The 18722-nt window shown below is 42.9% G+C and overlaps 1 protein-coding gene and 1 long non-coding RNA gene across 2 annotated transcripts in view; one reads left to right on the forward strand and one right to left on the reverse strand.

The window, feature by feature from the left end:
• LOC122765314 overlaps positions 1–18722 on the reverse strand; it is an 81416-nt gene that overhangs the window by 43824 nt on the left and 18870 nt on the right. Inside the window, exons 4-5 of the long non-coding RNA XR_006359957.1 lie at positions 3212–3268; positions 2502–2622 (exon numbers count right to left, since the gene is read on the reverse strand). This is a non-coding gene — a long non-coding RNA (uncharacterized LOC122765314). The remainder of the gene's footprint in view (positions 1–2501; positions 2623–3211; positions 3269–18722) is intronic.
• Positions 1–18722, forward strand: part of LOC122765313 (zinc finger protein GLI2-like) — a 50892-nt gene that overhangs the window by 2172 nt on the left and 29998 nt on the right. The window contains exon 2 of the mRNA XM_044019492.1: positions 7369–7480. Within this exon, the coding sequence (XP_043875427.1) occupies positions 7381–7480 (100 nt within the window). The 5' untranslated portion in view covers positions 7369–7380. The remainder of the gene's footprint in view (positions 1–7368; positions 7481–18722) is intronic.

Consider the following 18722-nt stretch of genomic DNA (forward strand, 5'->3'; position numbering starts at 1 on the left):
TGAAAATCATACTGTCATTTCTACAGTAAAGACCTTTAAATTAAGTTTTTAAAAAGATTTAAATCACAGCATAAAATCCAAACTTCCTGTGTAAAAGTGCAGGTTTGTGATGATTTGTTTGTAATTTCAATTATTTATCACATGGTGTGTTTTACATGCTGTGAGAACTTCATTTTAAATAAACCAGCTGATAAAAGTGGAATTACTTTACAGCAAAGATCACTTTACATTCCCCTGTTTTTAGTCACTGACTTGTGTCGTTTGTGTTTGTCGCTGACCTCCGATCGTCACCGGCAAACAAGTTCACGAGCGACTAACGACTGACGTTTCGGTCGTCGTAAAAGTTTCTGTGGAACTTTTTTAATGACACGAGGAACACGCAGAGATTATATATGATGAAAACACACACAGATAATCAAAGGTTCAGAAGCTGCTGGGACCTTCAGCTCTGGCTCTTCTCTGTGTATCAGCTTTGATGCGTCTGTTAATTAACTCCTGAAGGGACCAGAGCAACGCCACGCTCACGCCTGACAGCAGCACGCACACACACTCGAACACACGCGTGCGGGAGACACGCACGATGACACTTTGACACTTTGTTGTGAGTGATTCCAGATCAGTGTGTCCAGTGATCACGCGACGTTTATCGCAGCGTTCTCGCTGATCACCTCGCGCAGCGGTGACGGCGGCGGCAGCATCTTGGTGAAGAGGCTCGGCGTGTTCGTCATGTGACAGGCGGCGAAAGTGAAAACGCGCTGTGCCAAACCACAGACGCATCAACTCACAGAACCTTTTTTCTACCACATGTCGTCCCAGTGGAGACATGTGGTTTTCTTTAGTAATCAACGCTGCACTTCTCCTCTTCTCCACCCAGACCTCGTCTTTCCCTCCGCTCCATCAGACCTGGAGGTCAGGAGCAGTCTCTCTCTCTCTGTGGTGTCAGGGTCCGGGGGACAGATTTCATCCTGGGGGCCCCCGGAGGTTCAGTGACACGCTGTCAGTGACGGGGGCCTCTGCAGGTTTTCCACTGTGTCAGTGGAGATTAGCTGTGAGGACCAGAGAGGTTCTGCTCTGACCTGACACGGATTATTAAACCTTTTTTTAAACCACTGCAGTTCACACTCATATTTACAATATTAACATATTGTGTGGGTTTAATGAACTGCAGTGAGCAAATTAAGTTTAGTTTCTATGTTTTTCGTAGGAGAAGGAAGACAAAAGCTGCTTTTTTTATTGTTAGTTATGAGTTTTGAAAAATAGCAAAGGTTAAAACACCAATTACATTCTGACTTGACTGCCTGAGCAAGGCAATAATGCAGTATTATACTATGAGAGTGGGCTCCATCACAGTACCACCATCACCAACTAGTATTTTTACTATTTACTAAGTCAGTACACACACACACCCCATAACCAGTTAATGACAAACACTAACCTTAACCATAACCAAAATTCAAATCTTAGTCCTGAACTTATTAAGCTCCTCAGAAAATTTGGTTCTGCCTCATTAGGACCAGATTTTGGTTTCCATGAGGACTTACTGGTTCTGATTATGACAGAAAACACACACACACACACACGCTGCAGTTATTTAGCACTAAAATGAGTCAGTGTGTTGTGTTATTGTGTTGTTATAGTGTGATGTTGTGTGTCCCTGTCCTAGTGTTTGACATGTAATTCTGTTGCTATGGAAACATGGACATTGCAGTTTTTAATGCAGTAATGTTATAAACGTAGTGTGTGAGCAGAATCTGCTGCATCATAATAAAAAGACTGACTCATTGTGTGTGTGTGTGTGTGTGGACACACAGGAAGTCACTGGTCCAAACTGTGGCTGTAAAACACACCATTTGGCCAGAGGTCAGAGGTCAAAGCAGTGGGGGGGGGAATGAGGTTCACACGTTTAAACTAGGGAGTCTGATGGGATTTGACAGTGAGGGAATCAAACTAGCAACCACCCAGCTTTAAGTTGGGCACGGCCTCTGCATTCATAGTGCAGTAAGTTAGTCTGTGCTGTGAGCGCCCCCTGCTGCTTAGAACCAGCCTGACATATCATATCAATGTCTATGATGTCTTATGAACGTGTTCACGTCTTTATCTCAACAGGAAACTTAAAGTTTGTAAACCACTCACTCTCCCACACCAAAGTCCATGGAGAAAATCAGTGATTTTAGCTCGCAGGGACACGGGAGCTGCTGGTCTACTGCTGCCTCGTGTGGTCACTTTGTGTCACTGAGGTCAATCTGAACAAAGGATTTTAAACACAGACTTTCACAAAATGACACATTTGAACTTAGTGATGGAGGCAGCAGTGGATCAACAACTCCTGTGTGCTGTGATATTAAAATCACTGATTTTCTCTATGGGCTTTGGTGTGGGAGAGTGAGTGGATTAAAGAGTGGCACAAACGTCAATAACCTACACACTTAAAAAATCCCTGAACTCTACGTTAAAACATGTATAAAGTAAAATGAGGGTGTGTGTGTGTGTGTGTCACTCACAGTTGTCACATCTGTTACTTGTTGTCGAGGGCGGGAGGAGCAGCTCAGCCACAGGATATTGAACATCCTCTCCCTTTGCTCTGCTTTGAGTTTCAGTCGTGGGATTTTCTCGCCGCTTCCTCTGTAGTCCAGAGTTTGGGAAGTCAGTATAAATCCAAATGTCACTGTTAGCCCCTATTTGTGCATTCACTGCTCGTACAATAAACAACCCTCGTTCGGTCGGAGCTGTATTCTATTTTAGACTCGCCACCGACCTGGGCTTCTTTTATAGGATAGCCATTATTCAAAGGAGAATAGGTGCAGGGCCCAACCATAAATTCCAGCAAGTGGCCCTTGGAAAGGAGTTCGTGGCGAGGAATTGACTGCACGCTCTGTGATTTTACTCTGGTACGCTGTGACCTTTTGAGAGCAGACAGAGTCGTTTGTTTGCTTGACAAGAGCGGCTCTAATAATTCAGGAGGACAGCGGCTGCTGTAATACGCGGTGATGAGCCAAACGCTGCTTCTGTACACCGGCTACACCTCTGCAGGCAGAGGCATTTGTTTTCCTGACGCAGGGGGAAACCCTCACACTGCAGCGCACGTTTGCGTTCCATGAGTCGCAGAATAACCTTCCGCCGGAATAATATATATATCCTGCGTGTCTGTGAGCGTTTGTGGGCCCTTAGTTAATTTACAGAGGGTCAAAGGTGTTTTCTCCTGGTGACTTACTCTGATGTTTCTGGGTCCATCCCAGGAGGAAGTCAGTGTGGAGCCACAGCAGCCTCACTGCAAACACAGAAGAAGAGGGACGGTGTGAACTTGACACATGATACCAAATATACATTTACATAGAGTACATAGAGACAAGAACTGGCTGCACACAGTTTTCTATTCACATATCTGGATCAGATGCTTTCACAACAGCAGTAGAAAGTTCAGAACATCCACATGACGGGGTGGAGCCTGAGATTTTACGAACATAATGTAGAATTGTGACCCGGGAGTTGGCAGTAGAACATGTCCAGACTTTAAATTCTGCTGCATTTTCAAGCTCCTGTAATGGTTCGAAGTTTGAAAATACAATTAATTCAGTTTTTGCTTGAAAACGTTAGGGCTGTGTTTAAGTGTGGACAGACAGAAAGTAAGACATCTGTAAAAGATGAGGCATGCTACACTCAAACTTAAAAACACAAGATTTAAAACTGCATTTAGTGTGGACAGGCATAATCTGAGACTTTTGGAGACACGACATGAGCAAAAACAATCTCACTGTCAGCTTCAGTTTCATGTGGATCTGGTCGTCCACGGCAATTAACTCAGACACACTCCATCTTTATTTGTTTTTGATTGGGAAAAAAATAAAAAAATAAGACCATGTGTGTGTGTGTGCTTGAACAAACAGCCAAGAGTCCATGCTCTTCTCTGCATGAGTCGACAGAATAAACAGTCATTGATTTCACAACAATGACTCAACAGAAAAGCTGAGGAGGAGGAGGAGGAAGGAGGAGAGGAGGGGGGTTCCTCTGAAGTAGCCCCCTTAAATAACCTTATTGTAAGGATCTCTTTGTCGGCCATTATACTGAAATGAATCATTGTGTGGCCTTTGAGAGGAGCCTACTGTCAACAGAGGGAGGTGACGCTTAATTACACCACTAACTGAGCTATTGACTCACTAACCTGGTTATTAACAACCACCACTGCAAGTCACTTCACTTCAGCTCACTCCTGAGTCAACATTTCAACAGCAAGAAAAAACCCACTAACATCCCACTGCAAGAAAAACAGTTACCGAGGGAGTTTACAAATGAAGATCTAAAATCAATATAGCACTTTTACTCAACCAATGATCCAGTACAAAATAAAGTACTTGCTCCATTTAAAGGTTTTTGTATGTAATTAATCAAACAGAGGCCAAAATCTATAGATATATTTATACTGGATATCATGGTCATTTTAATGCGACACTGAGATTTTGACATTAAAGGTCTTTGCACATTGCATTGTGAATAATTAGAAGGAAAATGCAAACAATTTCAAGTTGAATTTAGATGCATTCTTGGCAAAAGTGAAAACTTTGACAAACAAAATCATCCCTACATATATATATATATAATATAACAACATAATATTAGGAATATAACTAGTTTGCAATAAAAATACTTCACGATACAGGGAACAGAAACTGAAGCTTTTAATTTAGTGTGGATGAACAGAAACTGAGGCTTTGAATTTAGTGTGGATTGACAGAAACTGGGACTTTTAATTTAGTGTGGACAAACAGAAACTAAGGCTTTTATTTTAATTTGGATAAATAAACTGAGTCTTTATTTCGTAAACTGCTGTGTTGTACTTTCGGGATGGGGAAATGGGACTGGGTCTTTTATTTTGGTAACTGTTGGGTTGTGTTTTAGTGTAGACAAAGAAACTGGGTCTTTTATTTTGTAAACTGCTGGGTTGTGTTTTAGTGTGGACGAATTGAAACTGAGTCACAAAAGATAAAAATTATAAAAATTGCAAATAATTTCAAGCTCAACATAATATTAGGATAATAACAGTAGTCATGATGCAGGGTTTTTTGTTTTTTTAATCTAATATAAATATAAAGATGACCACCTTTTAAAATAAAACTAAATATTACATTCTGGATTATTACAAATTTAAGTTTACTTTAATAGTAAAGATAGTTGTGGACTAATTAAACAGCAGTAGTTTGAGTGCTGGCAGCAGACAAATGTGTGAACAGCAAATGTTGCCTGACTAATCTTGATTTGTGAGGACAGATCAGAGACCTGCGAGCGTGAAAGACCACCATTATGTGCCTCATATATCACCTCAACTACAGGGGCTTCTGGGTGTGTGTGTGTGTGTGTGTGAGGTGAGGGACTTCCCATGAGGCTTCACTCTCCTAGCCTCTCACACCTGTTACACTGATTCATCTGCAGCAATAAAGACACCAGGCTGAGCTGTCAGTCAGAGTCACAGCTTTGTTAAAGACGCAGTTAAGTCATTTACTAACTCACGTGTGTGTGACCTACAACGCAAACTTGTTACACACTCGTCCTGAAAACACGAGGCCGCAAATCTGACCCCTAAATACACTGACACTGATCGCTGTAACAGCTGTTTACAAGGTCAAAAGACTCCGCAGCCGCTTTTACACAAGCAGGTCACAATTACACGTCAGGAGAGGCGACTGCGTTTATCTGAAAACTGCCAGAGACTTTTAGTTTGGTAACTGCTGGGTTGTGTTTTAGTGTGGACAAAGAAAATGTGTCTTTTATTTTGTAAACTGCTGGGTTGTGTTTTAGTGTGGACAAATATAAACTGAGTCTTTTATTTTGTAAACTGCTGGGTTGTGTTTTAGTGAGGACGAACAGGGACTGAGCCTTTAGTTTGGTAACTGCTGGGTTGTGTTTTAGTGTGGACAAAGAAAATTAGTCTTTTATTTTGGAAACTGCTGGGTTGTGTTTTAGTGTGGACAAATATAAACTGAGTCTTTTATTTTGTAAACTGCTGGGTTGTGTTTAGTGTGGACCTAATATAAACGAGTCTTTATTTTGTAAACTGCAGGGTTGTGTTTTAGTGAGACCTAACAGGGACTGAGCCTTTTAGTTTGGTAACTGCTGGGTTGTGTTTTAGTGTGGACAAAGAAAATTAGTCTTTTATTTTGAAACTGCTGGGTTGTGTTTTAGTGTGGACAAATATAAACTGAGTCTTTTATTTTGTAAACTGCTGGGTTGTGTTTTAGTGTGACTAATATAAACGAGTCTTTATTTTGTAAACTGCTGGGTTGTGTTTTAGTGTGGACAAATATAAACAGAGTCTTTATTTTGTAAACTGCTGGGTTGTGTTTTAGTGTGGACTAATATAAACAGAGTCTTTTATTTTGTAAACTGCTGGGTTGTGTTTTTAGTGTGGACCTAATATAAACTGAGTCTTTTATTTTGTAAACTGCTGGGTTATGTTTTAGTGTGGACGAATATAAACGGAGTCTTTTATTTTGTAAACTGCTGGGTTATGTTTTAGTGTGGACGAATGGAGTCTTTCGTGTTCATGTTGGTTTGATTGATCTTGTGATGTTTGAGTCTAAATGGCCGATGGTTAACCACAGATCTAACTTTGCTGGTCTTGGACTAAATCCAGTCTAAGCTTGTGGTTTAAAACTATACAGAGAGAAAACCAGATGTTCCCAGATGTTGGATTTCAAGTCTTTAGAAGAGAATCTGAGGAGCATCGTGGATCCTGAGTGAAGAAAACTCACCGGGCTTTGAAGATAAAGTTGTATTGTTCCAACTGTTCGGCCCACAAAGCCCTTCTGAAAAGCTCCGGCAAAAAGGTCAATAGTCAAATAAACTTTGATGACATGCGAGCAAAGACCCCCGCCTCTTCATCCCCTGTCCCCTTTAACCCCCAGAACCCCCTCCTGAGCCCCCACCGACCCCCACAGCCTCACTGGCAGAAAGCAAATTGAGTCGTGAAAGGCGGGGGTTCAACCGTCGCATGGAGAGTGAGCGGCTTTTCAGGAGAAAATCCTCCGACATGTTTGTCCCACGCTTCAGGATCAACTCACACGACCACGGAAGATAAACACCACCGTGTGATTTCTTTAAGTTCACACTAAAAACAAAAGCCTGCACTTTATCTCACTAACTTTATTGTGAAGTCCCATGAGTAAAATCATAAGATGGTGTGCAAAGCTCAAAGTAAAATCTAATAAATGCTAACTGAAAGTCACTTTAAACATCACCATGGTTGGCAAAGAAGCCTTTGCTTGATAAATAATTGAATTAATGTCAAAATAATATGTTAAACTTCAATACAGAGTGTGTTTTTGTGACAAGGCCTTGAGTCCTAAACTAACACTTCCTCTTTTGTTTGGCTTCCAGAGTCCGCTGGCCATGGACACGTCAGCGTCCAGGGCCGCCGAGAAAAAAGACAAAATGGACGGGAATAGTTTCGGAGACCTCGCGAAGAAACCCTCACCATCAGAGACGAGAGGTAAGGCGTACGTTCTCTAGATCTAGAAGTCTCTGACGTGCTGAGCCAAGGGGCGAAGAGGTCGGGACCAGCGCGACTGATGAAATATGCATTTCAAAGAGCACCGGCTGTGGTGTGAGCCGGTGCTCGTGGCTCTCCTCGGGCCTGATCAGGTGCGAGCAGCAGTCAGAGGTGACTTACACTGGATTTCTGACAGGAATCCTGAAAGAGCATCATTAATGTGGATGGAGACAGGCGGAGGAGTGTGGCACCGTTTAAACGCTGATGAACAGGTGACATGACAAGAGAGGGGGGGGGGGCTTGAGGGCAGGTGAGAACGAGTGTTTGTGTTGTTGAACTAAATGAAGAGTAGCACTGATCCTCTCTCACTGGGGAGGAACACGCACAGAAAGAGAGAATACATGTTTTAAAGATGTCAGCCGACGTGTGATGAAAGCTCAGCATAATGAGCCTCAAAGACCTGGTTCTTACCTCCAGAGTAAAAAGAGGCGAGGACGACGAGGAGCTTCAGAGGCTGACAAAGATGCAGAGTGATGGGGCCGCCCTTGAAATGGAAATTAAATGTGTGATTTAGTGACATTTTTACTCTTTAATGAAGGACTTGGTGGCCTGCCATTAGAAAGAAACACTCATTCATCGATAAAGAAGGAACAAACGGAGCCCGAGCGCGGGCGGCGAGCCAGAAAAACGCGTTCCCAGGAACAGATCTGGAGCGAGTCGGCGGATCAGTGGCACCGCCGCTCTTTTCATGAAGAACTCAGGGGCTCGACATGATGAAGAAATCCAGAGCATCAATGTAGGACGACGTTTCTTTACACAGACGTCTTCAATATTTGAACAAAGCTGAGAGACACATGTACAGTTCCCATGATGCCTCAGTGGTCACATCAGTGTGTGATTGTTGTGATGTTTGACTCAAACCCAGAATATCCTGTCCCGGTAAAAAGAAAAATAATGTAAGTGCCAATATTGAAATTATTCTAGACCACGCCTCCTTCAGACCCGCCGAAACTTGGTTGTCACAAATTGAACGAAACAATCTGTTGGTAGGAGAAACTCAAATACACACTTTTAAATACATGATTCAAATATTTACATGCTTCTCAAGCTGAAAATGAACCTTCTATGAATGAACCTCTTTCTATTCAACTCTAGACCTCTAAGGTGGGGGAAGGAGCGAAAGGTTGTAACCATTATTCCCAGCCACTAAATTCTCGCATTACATGACTCTCGTTACTTTGACCCTAAACTCAACCTCGTGGTGTATTTATTATATTTTTGTATATTTATACACGGCAGCTGTGGAGTTGTTAATCTTCTCTTACCTAAAATAATAACTCTTCCTCTCTATCAGCCTCAGTATTTTAATCTTTAAAGAAAAAAAACAAAAAACAATAACCGGTTCCTGTCTTTTACCAATCAGATATCAGCATGTGCTAAAAAACCAGACTGGTGTGCCAGTGCGTGGCGACAGAGCAATTACTTATCACAGTAATATGCATTATTATGCCAGTGTCCGGCTCCTGATAAGTGAATATGCAGCTGTAGAGAGTGAGGGAGGAGGAGGAGGATGAGACGAGGTCCTTGAACCTGAGCGGGAGAAGCCGACGATGCTAATATATCGCTGCCGCCGCCGCTTTTACTGTGGGTGAATGCTTTACTGTCGGCGTCAGAATCCCTGTCACCTAAGTCATGCCCACCTCTGAGCCTCTGTGTAACAGCCCGCCCTGTTTTATATTCCCGTCTCACGTTATTTATTTAGAACAATTTCCTCTCTATCAAAGGACATGGCTAATGCCGAGTTTTAATATGTTATTTACACATAAAAACAAGCTATTTACAGCGGGGTCTACGCACAGAAGGCAGGGAAAATGAATGGGCCCCCACGCCCCTCTCCGATCTGTTATATCACAGTTTAACAATCTGGATTGCTAATAGAACCATTTATCATGGAGCGGTCATTTATTTTATGTGAGCGGCCCAGGTCCTGTTCCCAGAGGCCTATGGAAATGAAGCTCAAGTGAGAGTCACTTTGTTTAAAAAGTGGAGACGCCGCGCTACGACTCAATTAGAACGGACCCAGGTGCCGCAGACGCCGCAGACGCTACTATCTGACCATCAAACCTCCTTCCTGCTCCGTACACCCTGTTTTTTTACTCGGGAGTGAAGCTTTAGAGGAACACAATTAAACTCTGGCGTTGTGACTCTTGGACTTGTTATGCGAGACCTGGCTGAGGTTTCTCCTCCCGCTGGCCGAGCACCGAGGCTCCGCTGCCCGGTTAATAGATTCAAACGAGCGGCTGTATTTCCTGTGACAGCTCACATCTGTCTGCTCGCACGGGCCGAGCCACGGCGCTCAGATTTACACCAGCCCCGGGACCTTTGTAATTTCACATCCGTGCCTAATAACCGAAGGCATTTACAGTGAAAATATGAGCAGAGAGATGACGATGAAGAACGTGTCAATGCCGAGAACGAGAGAACCGCCCGTTTGTTATCAGAGATTAAAGTTTCGTTCAAAGCAGAAATACTGATCGGGTAAATTCAGAGTTATGGCCTTTGCAGATTCTTTTTTATTAAAGGCAATTTCAGGTAAATGTGAGGGGTGGAGCTTAAGTTGTCTACCTTCTGGCCGTAAAGGTTAACAGAAATTTGCAGAGGAAGCTGGCTTATGAAAAATGTCCAGAGTGACTTCTGTAGGTGTTTCTCATACAGACGATTTCAAGTTTTAAACCAGCGCAGGCATCACACTACTCTATTCATTTAATCTAATTTGGCCTCTTTCGTGGATTAAAAACTGGATTAATAGAAGATTTCTAGTCAAAAAGGTAAGTTCTGCTGTAGCACAGGATCTTTATGAGGCTTCTCACACTCATGTACGTGGACTTCGTTGTTGCTCAGAAGTTGAGGTTCAAAGGTCATTTAGTGCAGGTCATCGAGAGCGCTCGGTCCATGTCACATGATCTTCAGCGGGTTCCAAGGTCAAGGATGAGCGTTGAAGCTTAAAATTTAAACCAGAATAAGTCATGAGTCACATGAGAGGAGAGAAAAGAAAAAAGGAAAAAAAAGAAAACGTGATCTTCTGTTTCGTTTTAGCAGATTTAAAATGAACACTGAAGTTTCTTATATTTTAATACGCTCAGGTTTATTCTTAGGCCTGATTTGAAAACCAAATTATGGAATCTGAAAAATGTGTGGCCTTTACATCTGTCACTGATGCAGATTTTCTTTTAGTGAATATTTTAGTGGGAGCAGCGAGTGTGGGACTCTCTCTCTCTTTCTCTCTTTCTCTCTCTCCGTCAGTGTCTGTAAACTAGGCCAGGGGAAACGACTGGGTGCTGCTAATGATTTGATTAACTGGCTTTGGTGGCTCCTGACATACATCTTGCTGAGAGTGAGTTTGTCATTTGCGAGGGAGATTGATGTGCGGAGCTCAGCGCACCGACGCCTCCCCCCCCCCAGACTCCCTCCCTGGGTTCCTCCCTCCATCCCTCCCAGGTCTTTCTGCTGAGTCTGGCTGGTCCGCAGGGAGGGAGTCTAAGTACTTAGCGCCTCCTAGGTTGCCCCAGGACACACTGGGTGGGGGGCTGCAGAGGGGCGGCAGACCTAAACAGGCTCAGTATTCCCCCGTTTATGTCTCTAGAGGTGGAAAACACACATTTTTCAGGAAAAGTGAAGATTATTCCTCCATAAAACACTGTTATCTGTTACCAGTTTGTTGAGTTATGATTTAGTTTATTGATAAAAATCATTGCACGCGTGTTTCTGTTCTGGCTTTAAATGCATTGGATTTAATTTGGATGTTTAATGTGGAGGGAAATGTTTTGCTCTAAATCTTTTAGGATAACCGGTTTCCCGGAAGCTTTAGTCTTGTTGTTGGTTATTGGTTAGTTCTAGCATTAACCTGGCCTCAGGTTCAGTGTGAACACACCTTTACCGCTGATCATGTCTGGCTGTTAGACAGATTTTCCGTATATTTTCCAGTGTTCAGTTGTAGACTGTGGTTGTTCTTGGTGAAACAGCACTGGTGTGTTGGTGCTGTCTTGTCCCTGAGCTGGGCCTCATTTAAACAGCACAGAGGCAGAAAAGAGAAAAGAGCTGCCGCCCCCCCGCCCCCTTCATCTTCCTCTTCTTCCTCCTCCTCCTCCTCCTCCTCCTCCTCCTCTTCTCAGGAAGATTAGTGGCCGTCCTCTCGGAGTAGGATGTGGACCCTGAGCCTTTTTTCGGACACATTTTTCTCTGCCAGCGGGCCCTGACCCCCTGAGTGCTCCCTGTGCAGCTCGCTGGTTTTGTGATGGGAGCGTTCGCACGCGGCCGGCATCAATTACTCACTGTCCACTGCCCCCACTTTACCGGCCCGATAAAGAAATCTGTTCTTATCACAAAGCCACCTCTTTTAAAATACTATTTACACAGCCCGGCCCGTCTTCATTCATCTAACGGAGGAGCCTTTGTCACCGCACTCACATAAATCCCATTGTTTTCTAACGGGGCAGCTTGGCCCACAGCTCTGCTCTGACTGTATATTATTTTAATCTAAAGAAACTAAAAGACCAAAATGTATCAGAACACCTGACTTCAGGAGACTCATGCCTGGTTTACACCACAGTGAGTGGGTATCGCAGGTCGCTGCACACGCTTTTCTTCTCTGGTGAGTCAATGTCACAAATAAACTACAGCTCTGTTTCCTGCATTTCAGTTTGCAACGTGTGGTATAGAGTCCATATGTGAGTCCACAGCACACACACACACACACAGAGTCTGGACTAATGCTGCTCCTCTTTACAAACAATCAGCTTGATGACTTTCCAAGATGCCCTCGTCTTCAGTTTTATCTGAAGTTTGAAGTTTGAGTCAGGAGTGAGGCCGGCGGAAGAAACCTCGAGATTAGATAAAAAGAAAAAAAAAAGTTTTTTTCTTACAGTATAATTTAATCTACTTAAAGACAGGGAGCAGATGACTGGATAAAAATCAACTTCCTTCTGCACTCAGGCTTGAACAGCGTGATTAAGGCAACTCTTAAAAACATGGCCTACATATTCTACATCAACCTCAGTAAACATAGAGTTCACGTCACAAAACCCTCTGATTTTGACACTTTTGACACTCTGCTCTCCACATAAAGCACCGGAAAGACACTGAGGCATCTCATGTTGAGTTATAACGGATAAAAACGGGACATACATTAAAATTAAAGTGACAGGGGAAAGTGATGTTTGGTTCAATCTGTTTTGGTAAACACAGAGGCCTCTGGTCTCTCTTTAAGTATTGCCGGTTGACTGAAGATATCCCAGCGCTGAAATATGCGACTGCCAGCTCAAGGCAACGTCTCCAGACATCAATCTCTCGCAGCCATTAAGGTTTGCCTGCGCTGATTCCAAAAACAACAGGCTACATTCCTGCAGATTTACAGCTGTGGGGAGTGAGCGGTCGGCAGCGATATATGGATGTTTTAGAGGATTAAGCCAAAACTCCCCCACCTCTTTTCTCTTTTTTTGCTTTCCTGGACTGCAAATGAGTTCTCCACCCCCCGGAGTTCTGGCCTCTGAGGTTTGAGGGCAGGTCCCCAGTTTGTCTGGTTTTAACACGCGGGTTTAAACGCGAGGAACAGAGGCTGCAGTGTCACCGTGAAACCAAAGTGTAAGACGCGAGTGTTTGTGGACCCTTGAATCATCTCTGCCTGTGTTTGATTAAAAACAAAGCGTCTTTACTTTGAAAATGCATCCAGACATTTAAGAAAACAACAACTCAAGAGGAATAAGAATGGTGGAAAGAGCAGCGATAACGAGGATCGTGGAGTCGTGACTAAAGCGTAGAATGACAATCAAACAATCTGCATCCACACTAACACACATCTGCAGTTTTCAGAAAGTTTCAGAAAAGTTCAACTAACGACAAACAACACTGCTGAGTCTCACTGTTGAGACGTGACTGAGACCTCAATCCACACTGCTTCATTTTCATTCAAAAAAGAACTTAAATCCTCCTGTGGATACACCTGCCGTCCACACTAAGCAGGTGTTTTCAAATGCTGCTAGCTCTGTTTTGGGCTGCATTTTGTAGTATGTTTAGTTTCCAAACATCTCAAAGACTTGGAGTGTTCAAATCTTAGCTGCTGAGCTAATGTGGACGGCAGGTGTAACCGTAGCAACAGTAATACATTCTAAAACAAAAACATAGCAGTGTGGATGCAGTGGCAGACTTGCAGTGAACTTTCTCTCCATGCTGCTCTTCAGCAGGAGGGATAAACGCAGTGAAAATTGCTCTGAACCTTTACTGTGAGTTCACCGTCTGAACGCACCCCTAAATATAATAAACACGGAGGGGGACGGCGGGGGAGGGAGGGGGGACAACGGTCTGCAGCGCTTTAAATAAACAGCTTGGGCTGTGGGACACGGCTGGTACGACTGACGTGGTTTTGGTTTTTGCCCAGACAAATGTGCACGAGTCAGAATGAAAACACAGCACATGTGGAGATGCTGTGTGTGTGTGTGTGTGTGTGTGTTAGTTTAACTTGTGACCCACTAAACAAACACAGGGATCAGTGTGTGTGTCACTGTGGAGGCCATGTTGTAATGAGCTCATAGAGCAGTGTGTTAAATAAACCTCTAAAATAAACTCACACAAACACTGCAGGTTTGCACTTGAATATGTATACGTGGGATCAAACAAAAGTAATTTAAGTTGTTTATTTTAGAGTCAAACGTGTTTCAGCTGACTGACACGTGTCGAAAAGTTGATGTTTCAATCCAGATTATTTTAGTTTGAATATAAATACACATAAAAGACATGTAGTGTCACTAAATACTGGTTAAATACAAATGATGGCGTTCAAACTGTAAGAATATGTTCAAAGATATATCACACCAAAGTGATTTTAGCTCACGGGGACACAGGAGCTGCTGTTCTGCTGCTGCCTCGTGTGGTCACTTTGTGTCACTGAAGTTAAGTCTAAATGAAATAATTCAAATTAAAAAAAAAAGAGACATTTGAACTTAGTGGAATATGGAAGAGTTGGGCTGATGAAGATTTTACATCAGATGCACAACTAAAAATGAAAATGTGATGTTGTCTAAATGGGATTAACGCGCCGCTGTGTTGGAAGAAAAGGTTGAGGTCACTCATTAGCTGTTGATTCTCGTGTGATGTAGTTTGGTGAAGGTCAGTTACTCAGTGTTGTCACAGTGTGAGGTAGTGACAGGCCCGCGGCGGTCGCACAGCTGCCGCCTGAGAGCCGCGGCGCTTCAGAAAAAAGTTCCACTGAAATGAGAAGAGGCGGACTAATTGCCTTGTAAGTACTGCAGAAAGCAGCTGGAGATTAGCAATAACAGCTAATTAGCTGGGCTAGAGTGGAAATCAAAGCTCACACGTGAGGATAAACACACGGCGCGGTGTTTGTCTGCCTGTTGTAAATCTTTACGAAGCAGCGGCTCGTCACGTTCGGGGATTTTTAAAGGCTCCGGTCTGAGACACGGCGTGGAGTGTTGTGTTTCCCACTTAACGCCAAAAAGCCAGCGTCTGCACCGCCACTGGCCCATAGCAACCGTTAAAACACCGCAACATATGACTTAGCTCGTTTTACTAATTCAACTCTGAGGAATATTTTCCCTCATAAATGCGCTGAAGTAAGTGGTTCCCTGTTAGCGGGGCCTCATGTTCAACACTCACACAGCAATGAAAGTGATTAGAGACTCAATAAAAGACGTGGAATCCAGGTCTGACACACTGGAAACACGAATAACAACACGAAGGAGGATGGTTTCAGATTAACATGCAGAGGTAACTCATCACCCTTTCACCGTGTCGTGAAAATTAAGCTACACTTTACTGCTCTTGATGCAAAAACCACAAAAAGTCTAAAGGTATCAGGCTGACAGTGAAGTGAAGCATCAGCACTGAATGGAAGTTGAATTTTCCTAGATTTGGAATAATCTTATCATTATTTACACATTTGTGGATGTTTTCTGGATGTTTTTGGATTTTTAGATTTAAATTTCTCAAAAATGTAAATCCTGACTACAGTCAAGTTTTCTTCGGGCACCAAAATCATGATTACATCTGTACCAAGACCATAACACGGTCGGGACATCACTGAACGTCCTGCTCGCTGCCCAGTGCATGCTGGGAAAGACTGCAGAGGTCATTAACATGTCCATGCTGAGTCATAACTGCTTTTAACTTCACTTCTTTTCTGTCATCTGAACTTTTCCGTAATTTTTTTCCTGTAGTGATACTCATCCTGCTCTTAGATGCCTTTTGTTGCCATGGCGATCAGCCTCCCCCCCCCTCCCCCCCTCGTCTCCTCCCTCTCTGTCCGACTGATGGACTCCCTCTTTGTACTTTTGCAAAGAAGGGTGGAGATGAGACATTCCCATCGTCTGACTTTGCCTCAAAAACGAGCTCTGTGTCACACGCAAAGGATTCTGGGAGTAACCTGAAGGTTTTAATGAAGCAAAACTTCACGTTTAAAATACTGGAAACACTGACTTAATTGTTTGAAAATGATTATTGGAGGAAATAGAGTAAACGATGTGTGACTGGTGATTGTTTTCCAGCTGTTTGGATCAACACGTTGATTAAACGCAGGCATTTATGAGAGCAGTGAAACACATTTTTACCATTTCACTGTTTTTAATGAGGATGTTGGTCAATCTGTGACCTTATAAAGTTTTGATGTGCAGAAACACTCTCATTCAGAATCAAATCTGCGTCCTCCCACAGTTACCTCACCGTCGTGACGTGGGTGTAACGGCGTGATTGTTGCTGTCGGAGAAACACGATCGCAGCCGGCATGAGAAACCTCAGCGGGTGTCGTCAGACTCCGCCCACTCCCGCTCTCCCTCCACAAACCCCTGAGCCGAGCTCTTGTTTCCTAATCACGGTCTTCTGTCAGGAGGAGGCTTCATGCTGAAGGATTACAACCACCAACAGACTAAATTAACTTTGTTTCACTCTGTTTGGTTGCGTGTTATTGAGTTTTGTCTCTCAATCTAAATCTATTTGCAGAGTTTTGTTTCACCACAGGAAAGAAAAGATTTTTTATTGTGATTATTTTGTAACGATGATAAATAATTTACGGGAGTTGTATCTCATGTTTATGACTTAACATCTTATAATTAAGATCTTGTGATTTAACAACAGTTTCTTAATGATAAGAATTTTATTGCAACGAAAAATCAACAGTAACGATGCAAATAATCACTATTTTTTATTATTAATTGATCTTCTTGATAAATTGATTAGTTGTATTATTAGTTGAAATTGATTGAGGAAGCACTAAACGCTTTTAATTAATTATCAAAATAGTTGTCGTAGTCGATTACCAATCGATGAAGCATCACAGGTCAATTCTCTAATGTAGATTTTGTAAATATTCAGAATTGTCTTGTCATTTTAACAAAAGATCTCCAGTTAAAGACAGATGTGAGTCTCTTTAACAATAAAATTAAACAAAACTTTAAATGTAAACGCAGAGATGACGAAGGTGCTGTTCAGCTGCATCTGCTCCTCCCCTTCGGTCGCGAGGCTAATAGCTCCTTTAGACTAATTGTTGAGGCCGCGTGCTTCGTCTTGTGGCCGTTGTTGGTGTTGGTGCGAGCTAATTAGCCGCTGAAATAAGGTCAGGAAACACCACCTCTTTCTGAATAATTCGGAGGAAACTCATTACATGGGATGTTTAATATTAATCACTGTAATGAGGTGTTTTTTTAATGTTCATTATTATGTAGTGGGAACAAAGTTGAGTGCAGGTTCATATTTAATGTGTCCTTTCATTTCAGGAGATTAGTTTTTCCTCAGAAAGCTTTTGTCGCGCTTCGCTGAGACGAAGCGAGGCGAGGTGAGAGTCACTGTTTAATTGTGCGCCATGCTCTCATTGTGTGAGGCGGCCTCCTCCTCCTCCTCCTCTTCTTTTTTGTGCCTCTACTGCTCAACACTTTATCATGACACACTGCCATGTTTACCACATTTTGTGGCCCTCACCGTCCCTATTCAACTACAGAACTGTGAGGGTCAGAGGTCACCCGTTGGAGGGGAGAGGACGGGCCTAAGTTACACTTCTCGTTCAAAACCAGGGAGCTACGTGTTCTGTGACTGAAAACACTGCTGCTAGAATCAGGGAAAAATCAAGAAATCAAGATTCACCTCATAAAATCTACATCAGGTTAAGTCTATGATGTCTAAAAATATGTTCACATCTTTATTTCACTGTTAGACAGACATTTCCATCAGAAACCTGAAGTTTGTAAAACCACTCACTCTCCCACACCAAACTCCATAGAGAAAATCAGTGATTGTTCATCACAGCACACAGGAGTTGTTGATCCACTGCTGTCTAACAGTGAGAAAAAGACGTATTCTTAACATATGATAGACTTGGACGCAGTGGAGACGTATCTGTCATAAAAAACCTGAATCAGAATTGTAGCCTCTCTCTCTCTCTCTCTCTCTCTCTCTCTCTCTCTCCCTCTCTCTCAGGGTGTAATTCCCTTTTCCTTCCCTTTGAACCTCAGTGGTGAAGTTTGTGTTTATGAAACACTTCACTGCCCTCTGCTCAATTACAAGCCAGCTAAATCAAACTCAACCTAAGTGCCTGTTTATGGGACAGTGTTTGTAACGTGTCATCGCAGCAGGGACAGAAATGGCAGTGGCAAGAGATATCCAAACAAATTATAGTCCAGATCTTTTCATTTTAAAGTTTTTATCTCGGTGTCGTGATTCCCCCTCACAGCTTTGAGATAATGTGGATGGATTTAGTCTTTGCTTTTCTTCTCCTTTCATGGAGCAGATTAAAGGGGTAGTTCACCGTTACTCTCCCACACCAAAGTCCGTGGAGAAAATCAGTGATTTTCAGTGACACAGGAGCTGCTGGTCTGCTGCTGCCTCGTGTGGTCACTTTATGTCACTGAGGTCAATCTAAACAAAGGATTTCAAACACAGAAGTGACAAATAAGACATTTGAACGTCGAGATGGAGGCAGCAGTGGATCAACAACTCCTGTGTGCTGTGATGTTAAAATCACTGATTTTCTCTGTGGGCTTTGGTGTGGGAGAGTGAGCGGTTTACAAACTGCACTTTCCTGTTGGAAAATCTGTCTCACAGCATAAAGTGGGCTCTGTATGACCAAAAATAGCAATAGCACGTTGAAACGCCCTGACCTGCACTCCTCATGTCCTCAGCAGTGGGAAAGTGCTGATCAGGATTAGAAAGTCAATTCTCTTTAGGTTTGTCTCCTTTTCTCTAT

Source organism: Solea senegalensis, linkage group LG2, assembly GCF_019176455.1.
Source record: "Solea senegalensis isolate Sse05_10M linkage group LG2, IFAPA_SoseM_1, whole genome shotgun sequence".
NCBI lineage: Eukaryota > Metazoa > Chordata > Actinopteri > Pleuronectiformes > Soleidae > Solea > Solea senegalensis.